The sequence below is a fragment of the Triticum aestivum genome, chromosome 1D (genome assembly GCF_018294505.1).
Source record: "Triticum aestivum cultivar Chinese Spring chromosome 1D, IWGSC CS RefSeq v2.1, whole genome shotgun sequence".
Taxonomy (NCBI): Eukaryota; Viridiplantae; Streptophyta; class Magnoliopsida; order Poales; family Poaceae; genus Triticum; species Triticum aestivum.
This window is the reverse complement of record NC_057796.1, coordinates 195,413,652-195,430,796: the sequence shown is the minus strand read 5'-3', so window position 1 is coordinate 195,430,796 and position 17,145 is coordinate 195,413,652. Positions and strand designations below refer to the sequence as shown.

Below are 17,145 nucleotides of genomic sequence, written 5' to 3'. Positions count from 1 at the left end.
GAGACGACAACGACGCTACGATGGAGATCAAGGTGTCAAGCCGGTGACGATGGAGATCATGACGATGCTTTGGAGATGGAGATCAGAGGCATAAGATGATGATGGTCATATCATGTCACATATTTTGATTGCATGTGATGTTTATCCTTTATGCATCTTATTTTGCTTAGTACGACGGTAGCATTATAAGGGTGTGTTTGGTTCTGGTCACCGGATGGAATGTAACGGGTCCATCCCATGCCTGCCCCGTGTTACCGTGTTCGGTAGTAGCGAAGAGCCAGAACCCACCCATTCCCCCGAGTGGAATATTCCCCTAAGATCCGGAATACGCTCGTACCTCCGATTTCGAGAATCACATGAAACGGCTCGGCCTTGCGTCTCTCTTCTCCCCCCGCGACTCCCGCAACCACGAACTCTGTCCCATCGTCGCACCGCCGCCACTCCCTCTTCTATCTCTCCCTCTGCGCCCCCCGTCTCCCCCACTAGTGCGCCGCCTCTCCTCCTCCATCCCTCTCCGGCGATGCATCTCCATCACCTATCAGCTCCGCGTCGGGTCGCTGCAGATCTCCATGTCGAGCTGTTGTGGATCTCCGGCGATGCTCCATGTCGGGTCGCTGCGGATCTCTGTGAGCTGAAACTGGATCACGGTGAGCGGCTGCACCTCGCAAGCAAGCTATGTGCTGGTGAACTCGTTGCTGTCCCTCAGTGGCGACTATGTGGTGCCGGCCAGTGACTGCCAGCTCCGGCTACAGTGCTAATCCCTTATCTATGTGCCACACCTGGGCAAGCAGCGACAATCAGCTACTGAATTGATTCGGGAATACGTATTATTGTGTTCTAAAACTTGGTAGATTTTCCTAATCACAGCAGCATGATTTTGTGTAAATGGCTAGTATTTTGACATATCTTTTGACATATATATGGATGGATGCCTTGTATTTTGACATGAATATGATTGCATAACTTGTATTTTGACAGTTTTTAGGCTAGTTTTTTGACAGATTTTTGACATGTATATGAGTGAATAACTAGTATTTTGTTTGGCATTTTTTATTATGTGTTAAAAATACAAAGACTAATGACAATCATGCATATATGTGACATCAAATGCCTTCCATTACTTTATTTCTAACCAAACACTGAAATGGAACCGTTCCATTATACCTACTTGCCCAACCAAACGTAGGAACGGAATCAACCCATTCTAGTGGAAGGGAATGTCACGGAACCATGACATTCCATTCCACTTCGTTCCCCAAGCAAACACACCCTAAGATGATCCCTCACTAAATTTCAAGGTATAAGTGTTCTGCCTGAGTATGCACCGTTGTGACAGTTCGTCGTGCCGAGACACCACATGATGATCGGGTGTCATAAGCTCTACGTTCACATACAACAGGTGCAAGCCAGTTTTGCACATGCAGAATACTCGGGTTAAACTTGACGAGCCTAGCATATGCAGATATGGCCTCGGAACACTGAGACCGAAAGGTCAAACGTGAATCATATAGTAGATATGATCAACATAGAGATGTTCACCGATGAAAACTACTCCATCTCACATGATGATTGGACATGGTTTAGTTGCTATGGATCACGTGATCATTTAGATGACTAGAGGGATGTCTATCTAAGTGGGAGTTCTTAAGTAATATGATTAATTGAACTTAATTTATCATGAACTTAGTCCTGATAATATTTGCATATCTATGTTGTAGACCAATAGCTCGCGTATAGCTCCCCTGTTTTATTTTTGGTATGTTCCTAGAGAAAACTAAGTTGAAAGATGATAGTAGCAATGATGCGGACTGGGTCCGTGATCTGAGGATTATCCTAATTGCTGCACAGAAGAATTATGTCCTTGATGCACCGCTAGGTGACATACCTATTGCAGGAGCAGATGCAGACGTTATGAACATTTGACAAGCTCGGTATGATGACTACTTGATAGTTTAGTGCACCATGCTTTACGGCTTAGAACCGGGACTTCAAAAATGTTTTGAACGCCACGGAGCATATGAGATGTTCCAAGAAGTTGAAATTGGTATTTCAGACTCATGCCCATGTCGAGAGGTATGAGACCTCTTACAAGTACTTTGCCTACAAGATGGAGGAGAATAGCTCACCTAGTGAGCATGTGCTCAGAATGTCTGGGTACTACAATCGCTTGAATCAAGTGGGAGTTAATCTTCCAGATAAGATAGTGATTGACAGAGTTCTCTAGTCACTATCACCATTTTACTAGAACTTCGTGATGAACTATCATATGCAAGGGATGATGAAAACGATTCCCAAGCTCTTTGTGATGCTGAAATCAACGAAGGTAGAAATCAAGAAATAGCATCAAGTGTTGATGGTTAACAAGACCACTAGTTTCAAGAAAAAGGGCAAGGGAAAGAAAGGGAACTTCAAGAATGACAAGCAAGTTTTCACTCCCGTGAAGAAGCCCAAAGCTAGACCCAAGCCTGAAACTGAGTGCTTCTACTGCAAAGAAAATTGTCACCGGAAGCGGAACTGCCCCAAATACTTGGCGGATAAGAAGGATGGCGAAGTGAACAAAGGTATATTTGATATACATGTTATTGATGTGTACTTTACTAGTGTTCATGGTAGCCCCTCGGTATTTGATACCGGTTCAGTTGCAAAGATTTGTAACTCGAAAGAGGAGTTGCAAAATGAATAGATACTAGTTGAGGGCGAGGTGACGATGTGTGTTGGAAGTGATTCCAATGTTGATAAGATCACCATCGCACACTCCCTTTACCCTCAAGATTAGTGTTGAACCTAAAATAAATGTTATTTGGTGTTTGCATTGAGCATGAATATGATTGGATCATGTTTATTGCAATACGGTTATTCATCTAAGTCAAAGAATAATTGTTATTATGTTTACATGAATAAAAACCTTCTGTGGTCATACACCCAAGGTGAATGGTTTATTGAATCTCGATCGTAGTGATACACATATTTGTAATATTGATGCCAAAAGATGCAAAGTTGATAATGATAGTGCAACATACTAGTGGCACTACCGTTTAGGTCATATTGGTGTAAAGCGCATGAAGAAACTCCATGCGGATGGACTTTTGGAATCACTTGATTATGAATCATTTGATGCTTGCAAACCATGCCTCATGGGCAATATGACTAAGACTCCGTTCTCCGGAACAATGGAGCGAGCCACTGACTTATTGGAAATAATACATACCGATGTATGCGGTCCGATGAGTATTGTGGCTCGCGGCGGGTATCGTTATTTTCTGACCTTCACAAATGATTTGATCAGATATGGGTATATCTACTTAATGAAACACAAGTCAGAAACATTTGAAAAGTTCAAAGAATTTTAGAGTGAAGTTGAGAATCATCGTAACAAGAAAATAAAGTTTCTGTGATCTGATCGCGGAGGCGAATATTTGAGTTACGAGTTTGGCCTTCATTTAAAACAATGTGGAATAGTTTCACAACTCACGCCACCTGGAACACCACAGCGTAATGGTGTGTCCGAACGTCGTAACCGTACTTTATTAGATATGGTGCGATCTATTATGTCTCTTACCGATTTACCACTATCGTTTTGGGGTTATGCATTAGAGACAGTTGCATTCACGTTAAATAGGGCACCATCTAAATCCATTGAGATGACACCGTATGAACTGTGGTTTGGCAAGAAACCTAAGCTGTCGTTTCTTAAAGTTTGGGGTTGCGATGCTTATGTGAAAAAACTTCAGCCTGATAAGCTTGAACCCAAATCGGAGAAGTGTGTCTTCATAGGATACCCAAAAGAAATTGTTGGGTGCACCTTCTATCACAGACCCAAAGGCAAGATCTTTGTTGCTAAGAATGGATTGTTTCTAGAGAAGGAATTTCTCTCGAAAGAAGTGAGTGGGAGGAAAGTAGAACTTGATGAGGTAACTGTACCTTCTCTCGAATTGGAAAGTTGCTCATCACAGAAAACCGTTTCCATGATGCCTACAACAACAAGAGAGGAAGCTAATGATAATGATCATGAAACTTCATATCAAGTTACTACCGAACCTCGTAGGTCAACCAAAGCACGTTCCGCACCAGAGTGGTACGGTAATCCTATTCTGGAAGTCATGTTACTAGACCATGACGAACCTACGAACTATGAGGAAGCGATGATGAGCCCAGATTCCGCAAAATGGAAATCTGAGATAGGATCCATGTATGAGAACAAAGTGTGGACTTTGGTGGACTTGCCCGATGATCGGCAAGCCATTGAGAATAAATGGATCTTGAAGTGGAAGACGATGATGGTAGTGTTACTATCTACAAAGCTCGAATTGTCGCAAAATGTTTTCGACAAGTTCAAGGTGTTGACTACGATGAGATTTTCTCACTCGTAGTGATGCTTAAGTCTGTCCGAATCATGTTAGCAATTGCCGCATTTTATGAAATCTGGCAAATGGATGTCAAAACTGCATTCCTTAATGGATTTCTTAAAGAAGAGTTGTATATAATGCAACCAAAGGTTTTGTCGATCCTAAAGGTGCTAACAAAGTGTGCAAGCTCCAGCGATCCATCTATGGAACTGGTGCAAGCATCTCGGAGTTGGAATATACGCTTTGATGAGTTAATCAAAGCATATAGTTTTATACAGACTTGCGCTGAAGCCTGTATTTACAAGAAAGTGAGTGGGAGCACTACATCCTTTCTGATAAGTAGATGTGAATGACATATTGTTGATCGAAAATGATGTAGAATTTTCTGGAAAGCATAAAGGAGTGTTTGAAAGGAGTTTTTCAAAGAAAGACCTCGGTGAAGTTGCTTACACATTGAGCATCAAGACCTATAGAGATAGATCAAGATGCTTGATAAGATTTTTCAATGAGTACATGCCTTGACAAGATTTTGAAGTAGTTCAAAATGGAACAGTCAAAGAAGGAGTTCTTGCCTGTGTTGCAAGGTGTGAAGTTGAGTAAGACTCAAAACCCGACCACGGCAGAAAATAGAAAGAGAATGAAAGTCATTCCCTATGCCTCAGTCATAGGTTTTATGAAGTATGCTATGCTACGTACCAGACCTATTGTGTACCTCACCATGAGTTTGGCAAGAGGGTACAATAGTGATCCAGGAGTGGATCACTGGACATCGGTCAAAATTATCCTTAGTGGAATAAGGATATGTTTCTCGGTTATGGAGATGACAAAGAGTTCGTCGTAAAGGGCTACATCGATGCAAGCTTTGACATTGATCCGGATGACTCTGAGTCTCAATCTGGATCCATATTGAAAGTGGGAGCAATTAGCTAGAGTAGCTCCGTGCAGAGCATTGTAGACATAGAAATTTGCAAAATACATACGGTTCTGAATGTGGCTGACCTGTTGACTAAACTTCCCTCACAAGCAAAACATGATCACACCTTAGTACTCTTTGGGTGTTAATCACATGGCGATGTGAACTAGATTATTGACTCTAGTAAACCCTTTGGGTATTGGTCACATGGCAATGTGAACTATAGGGTGTTAATCACATGACGATGTGATCTATTGGTGTTAAATCATATGGCGATGTGAACTAGATTATTGACTAGTGCAAGTGGGAGACTGAAGGAAATATGCCCTAGAGGCAATAATAAAGTTGTTATTTTATATTTCCTTATATCATGATAAATCTTTATTATCCATACTAGAATTGTATTAACCGGAAACTTGATATATGTGTGGATACATAGACAAAACACCGTGTCCCTAGTAAGCCTCTACTAGACTAGCTCGTCAATCAAAGATGGTTAAGTTTTATTGCTATTGGTTTCTTCATGACTTATACATATTCCTATCACTATGAGATTATGCAACTCCCGAATACCAGAGGAACACCTTATGTGCTATCAAACATCACAACGTAACTGGGTAATTATAAAGATGCTCTACAGGTGTCTCTGAAGGTGTTTGTTGGGTTGGCATAGATCGAGATTAGGATTTTTCACTCCGAGTATCGGAGAGGTATCTCTGGGCCCTCTCGGTAATGCACATCATGATAAGCCTTGCAAGCAATGTGACTAATGAGTTAGTTGTGGGATGATGCATTACAGAATGAGTAAAGAGACTTGCCGGTAACGAGATTTGAACTAGGTATGTAGATACCAACGATCAAATCTCGGGCAAATAACATACCGATGACAAAGGGAATGACGTATGTTGTCATTGCAGTTTGACCGATAAAGATCTTCGTAGAATATGTAGGAACCAATATGCGCATCCAGGTTCCGCTGTTGGTTATTGATCGGAGATGTGTCTCGGTCATGTCTACATAGTTCTCGAACCCGTAGGGTCCACACGCTTAACGTTCGATGATGATTTGTATTATGAGTTATGTGTTTTGGTGACCAAAGAATGTTCGGAGTCCCGGATGAGATCACGGAAATGACGAGGAGTGTCGAAATGGTCGAGAGGTAAAGATTGATATATTGGAAGGTAGTATTCGGACACCGGAAAGGTTCCAGAGTGTATCGGTACATACCGGAGTACCGGAGGGATTACCAGAACCCCCCGGGGAAATATATGGGCCATATGGGCCATAGGAGGGAGGCTAACCAGCCCACAAGGGGCTGGTGCGCCCCCCACAAGGGAGGAGGCCGAATTGGACTAGGGAAGGGGGCGCCACCCCCTTTCCTTCTCCTAGTCCCTCTCCTTCCCCCTTTCCACCTCCATGAGAAGGAAAAGAAGGGGGGCCGAATCCTACTAGGACTAGGAGTCCTAGTAGGACTCCCCCTTATGGCGCGCCCCCTAGGGCCGGCCTCCTCCCTCTCCCTCCTTTATATACGTGGGCAGGGCACCCCTTGGAGACACACCAATTGTTCCAAGCCTTGTGCGGCTTCTCTCTCCACGGTTTACTCCTCCGGTCATATTCACGTAGTGCGTAGGCGAAGCCCTGCGCGGATCATATCACCATCACCGTCACCACGCCGTCGTGCTGATGAAAATCTCCCTCGACCCTCTGCTGGATCAAGAGTTCGAGGGACGTCATCGAGCTGAACATGTGCAGAACTCGGAGGTGCCGTACGTTTGGTACTAGATCGGTTGGATCATGAAGACATTCGACTACATCAACTGCGTTAACCTAACGCTTCCGCTTTCGGTCTACGAGGGTACGTGGACACACTCTCCCCCTCTCCTTGCTATGCATCTCCTAGATAGATCTCGCGTGATCGTAGGAAAATTTTGAAATTGCATGTTACGTCCCCAACAGAAACAGAGTGGTAATGTTCAGACAAAAAGCAGGTAGCACTAGGCTCCTGCACTTAAAAGAGCTGGGCTTTGAAAGGACCAGGCGGAAACTGATCTTTCCCATAAGCAAATCATGACAATCACAAAACCATAGCTTGAGAAGGACCATGCAAGCAATACAACAATGCAAAAAGATACAACATGATTGGCATAGTGATAAGCAACACAGAGTCTAACAGAATAATTGGGGGCATGTCTAAGGATAATATCATCGGGTGTTTGAAAGACACCACAAAAGACCAACAAAGTGCAAAGGTTCAAAGGATATAAAAGTAAAATATATAGAGAGTGTTGGCAAGTCTCCCTCATTCACTTCTTCTTGGGATTCTGCTTGTTCTTGTCTGCATCCTTAGACTTCTTGGTTGCTTGTTTGCCCTTTACAGGAGGGGAGGACTGAACATAAGCTATCCCAAATTCAGTTGAAAGATTTTGGACCACCATTTTGCTGATAGGAAAGAGCATCTACTGAACCAGCCAAGCAGTTCTTGTGAATGCATGTCTTTCCCTTATGGCCTTTATTTACCAGCTTAATTCTCTCACTTATCCCCACTTTAGATATGATAAAGAGAGTCTTCTTATTTCTCTCGCTGACTTCTTATTATATATATGTAATTATGAGAATCTCCAGCACGAAAACGAAAAACCTACACCTACTAGTTACAAGGATGCATCGACCACCTCCCTCGTCTTGTTTCCAGCCGTTGTAGCTGAGAGGATAAGTGCATCTCTAGCAGATCCCGTAAAATTCTGTACCGCAAAATCATTTTTGGTTATACCGTAATACAGTTTATGGTACAAAATAGAGTGTTCCTAGAACAGATCACGTGGACCCCACCAATCACATTTTTTTCATCTTTTCCTTCACCAGTCGTCATTCCCACAAAGGTCACCACGAGGCGCCTCCATGAGCCATTTCCCCACGCGCAGCAGCCCAAGAACCACACTGCGACGCTAGGAGTCCGTTCCCCACGCGCCGCCACTGCCCCGGTAACCACGCCACGCCGTCATCGCCCAAGAACCACGCCGCGCCGCCAGGAGTCCGTTCTCCACGCGCAGCCGCTGCTCGATAACCACAACGCATCGCACCGCCCAAGAACCATACTGCATCTAGGGTCCCGTTCCCAACGCGTCGTCGTCGCCACCCAGCAACCAAGGCGCATCGCCGCCAGGTGTTCCCTCCCCATGCGACACATGCTTCCAGATCTGCACCGCGTCACCACCTTGGGACGGTGTCGCGCGGCCATGCCTCCAACGACTATCGCGTCCAGTGACCAGGGCCGGCCTTGGTCAGGCGCAGGGGGCACAGGCGACCTCCAAGCCGTCGTCGTGGCAGATCTGATGAGGATACTACTACTACAATTACACCCACAACCCCTATTGCTACACATATTGGACCAAGTACTTGAGATCACACATGCCAATTAAATTACCAGGTAATTTCGTTTCTTGGTAACGATTCTAATGTTTATGAGAATATGATGTTGACTAAATTGGATACATTTATTTTTCTTACAAATGAAGGGCCCAACATGGACAAGAAGTATGACATTGGAGCATGATCAAACATGGAGATGATGGTGTCGGGGAAAAAGAACGGAGTTTCTGGTGGAGTTTTTAGCACTTTAAAGCCATCATGATAACACACAAGGACATGGACGAAATATACAAAATGACATTTCATAAATTTTGTCCATAGTTTTTTGGACACATTTTATCCATAGCTTAATATAGATGTTGTGCCACCTTATTTTTGGGGCAGACACATGTAATTTTGAAATACACATAATAGGCTATTTTTAGAATCCGTATTAATAGGGAGAATGACTTAGATGGAATTTAGTTCCACCTTGCCAAAGGTGGACGAAATTCCCATCTGTCTCAAGTACAACTCTTAGGGCGTCGTTGTAGACTTGGGTTTTGTTTAGACTAAAGTTCACCATAGTTGCAACTCGCGTCCTTCGTTTGTGTTCAACGACCAGACCAAGACATCACAGAGCCTCACTTTGATCAATAGATTTTCTCTCTCTTAAATTTGCAATATCCTAATTGCAATCTCAGTTTCTTACATGTTCTTCATTTGCTTGCAGGAAATAGACCCTCGTGATCAGGTTGATCGTGCTCCGGCGTGGTCAATAATCTCTCAGAGTTAGTTTAGTGATTGCTAAGGCGCGACGATTGTATGTTCGCAGTTGGATCGTCAAAGTCGACTTCCACTAAAAACAATAGTTACCATCTCATCAAAAGACGAGAAACTTTCGCCTCTACCGAGAGCACTACCCCTACTTGCCGCCGTCACGGGACCTCCTCCTCGCGTGCCTCCCCATCCACCTCCTTCCACTAGAACTCCGACACCATAGTGTCCAGGCCGTTCAACGCGCGCAAGATCGGTTCCTGCTGGATTTGCACTCGAGCCAAGCATTTTTGTGTGATAGAGGAAACCAAAAGGAGCGGGGGAAACTGAGAATATGAGGTACAAGGGGTTTTTAGGGGGAGCAGGCTATTCTGCGGGATCTGAAATGAACAATTTTTTTTTCAAAACCGTAAAGCGAGGGTTATTTTATAGATCGGAGCCTTTACGAGGGATCCGGCTGGGCAAGATTTGTTGCAGATGACTCTCAGCGCTCAGTGGTGGCTATCAGGAAGGGACTCGAAAGAAGTCAACTAAATTTATTATTTTAGCAAATACTCCCTGTAAACTAACAAAATTTGTTGCACAGGGAGTATTAAAGAGTTGAATCTGGAAGATTGAAATGTTGGAGGGGGTAAACTGAAAAGTACCCTTTACCCACGGCGTTATTATCCATGTCACGGGTGTCACCACCCCACGCCCCCGCCCCCGCCCAGCTTCCCCGCGTCTCTCCCCGAAAACCCCAACCCCAGCAAGGATGGGACATTTCGCCGGACCCTCCGCCTCCGCCTCCGCCTCCGCCGACGAGGCATTCTGGACCGCGTGCCCGCACTGCTGCTACACGCACTCCTACCCGCGCCTCTACGTAGGTCGCCGCCTCCGCTGCCCCACCGCTACCTGCCGCCGCGTCTTCTCCGCCGACGAGCTCCCCTCCACGCCGCCCATCGTCCCCGGCGCCGACATGTACTTCTGCACCTGGGCCTTCTTCCCGCTCGGTCCTGCTGCTGTCTCTGAAGGCTGGGCCCCATTCACTCCCTTCAATCCCGCCCCTCCTCCCTCCCCCTCCCCCGTCCCAAACCCTACCGCTGCCACCCCCGCCTGTGCCGTTCCAACCCGCGTGAGACCCACCTCCAGGAAGAAGGTTGGCGTGTGCCTCAAGGGTAGGGCCCGCGTCGAGGCGGAGGAGGAAGAGGAAGAAGAGGAGGAGAAGGCATCCACGGTCGTCAATCTCAAGGCCGGAGAGGAGGTGCAGGCGGATTGGCTGACCCTTGGCGACAACGGCGGCAGCAGCGGAATCAACATCAACGAGACGGTGGATCTGAGCGAGCTGGGTTTCCGCGTTGACGAGTCGGGATTTCTCCAAGAGATTCCGTGATGGATGGGTGAGAAGAAAGGTTGTGCCTTTTGATCATACCGCGTTTAAGACTAGTATAATGACTGCTAAAAAATATAGATGGTTCGAATATGGGGATGTTAGTACTGTAATCGTCGTACTTTGGTTTAGTTTCTGATGGAAATGTAGGGTTTTAGGGGTTGAAGAGCTGCTAAGGTATTCCCGCGTCCTTAATCATCGTGACCGTGGCCGTGGAAATACGGAATGTGGCTCCTTTTGGGTGGACTTGGATTCTCGTAGACAATGTGGGATCCATGCCTTTTGTCATGTGTGTGGCCTGTATTAATCTGATGATATGCAGGGTGTCCTCTGGCATAATGTCGATATCTCGCTCATTTTGCTTCTTTCATCTTGGGTATGTGCTCTCTTGTGCAGGAGAGATCACAGTAATCTCGAAGAAAATTCATTTTCATTTTGCTCAATGCTCGTAAAAGCCTGATGCTGGATTGCTCTCAAATTTCTGAGATGCATGCACACACCAATACCTTGAATTGAATTTAGTTTTTTATCTCAAAATAGGCATTCACCCCGCTTTATAGATAAAGCACCAACAACAGTACGAGTTTGAAAGAGAAACAAGGAAAATAAAAGATCTGCTCAGGCAACAGCAGGATTTAAGTTTGTTCCATATCGTCATCTTGCAGAATTGATAGAATATAATTTGTGATATATTGACATGCACTATCTGAGGATGTAATTGCATAGCACTGCCTCTTAGCTGCATGTTCCAGTTTCTATTGTGTTCAGGCTGTGCCTTACGCTGACTTCTCATCTCGTGGATGTTGCAAGGTTTTGCTGATTAAGGTTCTCATGATCAGTTCCCTGCTTTATACATATTTCTCTTTGGTTAGTGATGATATAGTTATAATGTTTGTTACTCTTGGATTCTAGTTTTGAAATAAACTGCATCAGGATGTCGTCTTACTTACAAAGAAACAAAAAAAAATATTTATTTAATTATCTTATTATGTTAAGATGCGGATTTTTCTTGTTCTGATTGGTAGATTTAGTGTTCATTTTTGCTCTAGCCATAAAATCCTGGAGCCAAGAGACTTTCTGTTTCCTTGGTCAGTTGGTTACATATTTCATTGGTACTACATATTTCATCGGTACTACTTTTGGGCCAGAAGGCAGAAATTTACGGTGCTAAGCCTCTGTACCTGAAGAAAGACAAGTTACGATCCTTAGAAGTCAGAACTACTATAGCAAAGTAATCAAGTCTGCATGCATTTCCCAGTTTCTGTTGTGTTCAGGCTGCGTCTTACTTTGACTCCCCATCTTGTGGAAGTTGCAAGGTTTTGTTGATTAAGGTTATCATGATCAGTTCATTGCTTATACATATTTTTTCTTTGGTTAGTGATGATATAATTATAATGTCTGTTACTCCTGGATTCTATTTTTGATATATATTAGTATGATAACTGGATCAGGATGTGGTCTTACGAAGAAAGAATTATTCTTATTGGCTTATTTTGTGATGCAGAATTTTGTGTTCATTTTGTTCCAGCCATAAAATCCTGGAGCGGAGAGACTTCGTGTTCTCTTGGTCAGTTCGTTAAGATACTTCTGGTACACGTAGATATTTCACGGGTAGTACTGCTGGCATTTTGCTTGTTATAAATTTATACGTGCTAAGCTTCTGAACCTGAAGAAAGGCAACTTACGATCCTCAGAAGTCGGAACCGCTCTAGCAGAGTGATCAAATCTGCAAGCATGTTCAGGTGTTTCGACAGTGTGCAATGCAAACCAACGCCTGAAAGGCTTGCATTGACATCCAGTGCGAATGATCTTACGCCCCGCTTGGAATCGGTGTATATTTATGCACCTGTAGATAATTCACAGGTGTAAATCACTGGCCACACACGATTTTCACCTGGGAAAGAAAACGAGAGAGGAGTGTACGTTTGTTTTACAGGGGTTTAGCGCTGAGAAACGACAATCCAATCAGCGCCTTAGGTGTTTCAACAGTGGGGCAATCTAGGGACTCCATGGGTTGCTCCTTGTACGTAGGAGCTTCATCCTCCACGGAGTGACACGGGGGTGCAACCGTAGCTTGCCAGAAACCGCCGCCTCTCCTGCTTCTCCTGGCCTCACCGCTTCCAGAGACGTCGACAGTGGCGGGGCCGTCCTGTTCGTGGCGCGCGGGAGTGCATGCAGCTGAGGTGGTGTGGTCTGGTCGCTGTGTAGTACATGTGGTGCAGCCGCTCCTCAAAAGTGTTGGAATATTAGACAAGTTCATGATTAATTCCAGTAAATAATTCATGACTAGAAGAGATACTAGCATGCAATAATCTAGCAAACTAGAAGAACAGCAAGACATGCATAACAGCAGCAAACACGTAACAATAGCTGCAGAAACAGACATGAACAGAGGATGTTGGACGTACTGATCGTTAGCTATTATGGGTGCGACAGTGTTGATGACGATGTTGGCGACGATCTGCTGCTGACGGCGATGAATACGACGATGAGTAGCACCGCCCGACTTGGACGGAAGACGACCCGTGATGACGAATTTGAGCAGTCGCGCATAGCGCTTCCCAAAAACCTAATTCGTCCTCTCCCGGTGCAGGATCGCAAAGACGAACGGTTCCGGAGACCTGCTCTCCCACGCGCCGATGCACGCCGGCGTTTGGGATGGAGTAGACTACGATGGCGGCGCAAGTTGTGAGATGAGGCAAAACCCTAGGTGTTTTTCGGTGTGTCTCTGGCCGCAGCCGGTAGCTGTATATATATTAGGACCAGCGGTGTTGTGTCGCGACCGCAATCCCAAACCGACTCGGTTTCTAATTCGTATAATTACCGGACAAGAAATCAAAAACTTGTCTGCCAAGACATAAAAATAAAACGGCAAAAGGAAGCTGCGCTCCTGCAAGGAGACGGACCGGATTTCGGCGGACCATTCACGCGCATGTCGCATGTACGCGCCGCCTCGCCTCGCCACGCCACGCCATGCCACGGCCAGGCCAGACGAGGCGAGCGAGCGCGCGTGTGGTTTTCCCTTTCTCTTCTCATACACCACTTAGAGTGGTGGAGATAACCCACTATATAAAGAGGTCCAACTCTTCTTCAACTTCCAAGGTGGGACTAAACTTAGCACCACCACTTACCATTTTACACATGGGCTTTGAGATTTCAGAAATTGCTATGGGCCTAGCCCATTAATTCTAACAATCCCCCACCAGATCTCAAATACCCATTTAGAGATTTGCCTTCTCTCACCACTTGTTTAATATACCAGTGTTTCAGCAGAGACTGTTAAGTTGAACTTCTGCCTAGAACTTTAAGCTACATCCATTCACAACTTGACAATGGACTATGCCTTGAATTGCTAGTTTTGTGTGAACAGGTTTCACTCAAAGTCTTAACCAGTACCTGACCGCCAGTAGGCTACCCCGCGGTTTGGAGCTTATACGTCATACTCCCTGGTCTCTTCGTGAGCTTATTAGAGATCACCCAAATCTCATAGACTGCGACGTTTACAGTCAGAACTCATATAGGTGTGTTCTTTCAAGACTGCTCTGTAGGACAGCATCTTTGCTAATTATAGCCAATAGAACCACATTAAGGCATGTTGCCAACCTGCCTTACAGATCTGAGCCTTACAGCTCTGAGAGTTTTGCATCTTCACTTGGAGACGATCATAAGTTATTACTCTCCTCAGTTAACCAATAGCTTGTTCTTCCCAGATCCTAATTCACGGGATCTCCGATCACAAAGGTTGGGTTACTACTATGGTGTAACATCTATGGGTCTCATACCCATCTCCCTCGATGCAATATCTATCACATTTCGTGATAGTCCCTTTGTAAAGGGATCTGCCAGGTTTTTGTCTGTTTGTATATACGTAACAGTTATTACTCCGGAGTTCTCAACTTCCTGACAGACTTCAAACGTCTTTTCACGTGTCTTGATGACTTTGCATTATCTTTAGAATTGTTCACTTTAGCGATAACCGTTTGGTTATCACAATTCATAAGAATAGCCGGTACAGGTTTTTCAACAACCGGCAAGTCCATCAAGAGCTCACGTAGCCATTCTGCCTCAACAGTAGCTGTGTCCAAAGCAGTTAATTCTGCTTCCATAGTTGACCTCGTCAATATGGTTTGCTTGCAAGACCTCCATGACACTGCGCCACCACCATGAGTAAATACATACCCACTTGTTGTGTAAAGTACATCAACATCGGAGATCCAATTTGAATCACTATATCCTTCTAGCACAGCAGGATGCCCTGAATAAGTAATTCCGTAACTCATAGTACCTCTCAGATAGCGCAAGACCCTTTCTAGTGCATGCCAATGATCATCACCCGGGTTGGACATGAACCTACTCAGTTTGCTCACAGCAAAAGAGATATCTGGTCTTGTAGCGCTAGCTAAGTACATGAGTGAACCGACAATTTGAGAGTATCTTAATTGATCTCTCGTTTCTTTCTTGTTCTTTCTGAGTGTCACGCTGGGATCATAAGGTGTTGGAGAAGGCTTGCTATCCATAAAACCGAATCGGTTCAAGACCTTCTCAACATAGTGAGATTGCGTTAATGTAATCCCACTCTCATCCTTAATAAGTTTGATGCTTAGAATTACATCGGCTTCTCCCAGATCTTTCATGTCAAAACTTTTTGATAGAAAAGACTTGACCTCATTAATTGCATTAATGTTTGTACCAAAGATCAGTATGTCGTCCACATACAAACATAATATGACACTATTGCCCCCACCATGGAGATAGTAAACACACCTATCAGCCTCGTTAATGACAAATCCTGCAGAAGTCAGAGTTCTTTCAAACTTCTCATGCCATTGCTTAGGTGCCTGTTTCAGACCATACCAAGATTTTAACAACTTGCACACCTTTCTCTCTTCACCCTTTACCACAAACCCGTCAGGCTGATCCATATAGATCTCCTCTTCCAACTCTCCATTGAGAAAAGCTGTCTTTACATCCATTTGATGAATGATAAGACCATAAGAGGCAGCCAAGGAAAGTAACACTCGAATGGTGGTCATTCTAGCAACGGGTGAATAGGTGTCAAAGTAATCTTCGCCTTCTTTCTGAGTGTAGCCCTTGGCCACTAGCCGCGCCTTGTACTTATCAATAGTACCATCAGGCTTTAGCTTCTTTTTGAACACCCACTTACAGCCCACAGGTTTACAACCATATGGTCTATCAGTTAGTTCCCAAGTTCCATTAGAAAGAATTGAGTCCATCTCATTATGAACAACTTCTTTCCAATCATCTACATCCGGAGATGCATATGCTTCTGCAATCGTCTTGGGTGTGTCGTCCACAAGGTGTACAATGAAATCATCACCAAAGGATTTTGCAATCCTTTGTCTCTTGTTCCTTCTAGGAACTTCATTGTTCTCCTTCTCAAGGACTTCCTCATGTGATTGTTCGAAATATTCATCAGTTGTACTAGATTCAGGAATTATCTCAGAAGAAAATCTAGCAATGCTATGCATATCTTTCATAGGAAATATGTTCTCAAAAAATGTTGCATCACGAGATTCCATTATAGTATCAACATGCATATCAGGTACTTCGGATTTTACCACTAAAAACCTATAAGCAATGCTCCGTTGAGCATACCCTAGAAAGACACAATCCACTGTCTTTGGTCCAAGTTTGCGTTTCTTAGGAATAGGAATATTGACCTTTGCCAAACATCCCCAAGTGCGCAAATAAGAAAGTTATGGTTTTCTCCCAACCCACTCCTCATAAGGGGTTTTCTCTTTATTATTGTTGGGAACTCTATTCAGGACATGACATGAAGTCAATAGAGCCTCCCCCCACCATGCCTTAGATAAACCAGCAGTGTCTAACATGGCATTCACCAAGTCAGTCAATGTGCGGTTTTTCCTCTCGGCCACTCCATTTGATTGAGGTGAATAGGGAGGAGTCCTCTCATGAATAATACCATGTTCCTCACAAAATTCATCAAAAACTTTTGGAAAATACTCTCCACCACGATCGGACCTAAGACGCTTGATCTTTCTCTCTAGTTGATTTTCAACTTCAGTTTTATAGATTTTAAAGTAGTCTAATGCTTCATCTTTAGTTTGCAACAAATAAACATAGCAAAATCTAGTCGCATCATCAATCAAAGTCATGAAATATCTCTTTCCACCTTTTGTCAACACACCATTCATCTCACAAAGATCAGAATGTATGAGTTCTAGAGGTGCCAAGTTTCTCTCCTCGGCAGCCTTATGAGGCTTTCGAGGTTGCTTAGATTGCACACAACTATGGCACTTAGAACCTTTGGCAACTGTGAAGTTCGGAATTAAACTCATGCTGGATAGCCGAGACATTAAACCAAAATTAATATGACATAAACGAGAGTGCCAAATACTTGCATCATCATT

General features: G+C 44.3%; 1 protein-coding gene across 1 annotated transcript; it reads left to right on the top strand.

The window, feature by feature from the left end:
• Positions 1 to 10,093: 10,093 nt before the first annotated feature.
• On the top strand, positions 10,094 to 11,109 carry LOC123167213 (uncharacterized). Its single transcript, XM_044585046.1, has one exon. The coding sequence runs from the start codon at positions 10,139 to 10,141 to the stop codon at positions 10,754 to 10,756; it is 618 nt and encodes a 205-aa protein (XP_044440981.1). The 5' UTR covers positions 10,094 to 10,138; the 3' UTR covers positions 10,757 to 11,109.
• The last annotated feature ends 6,036 nt before the right edge of the window (positions 11,110 to 17,145 follow it).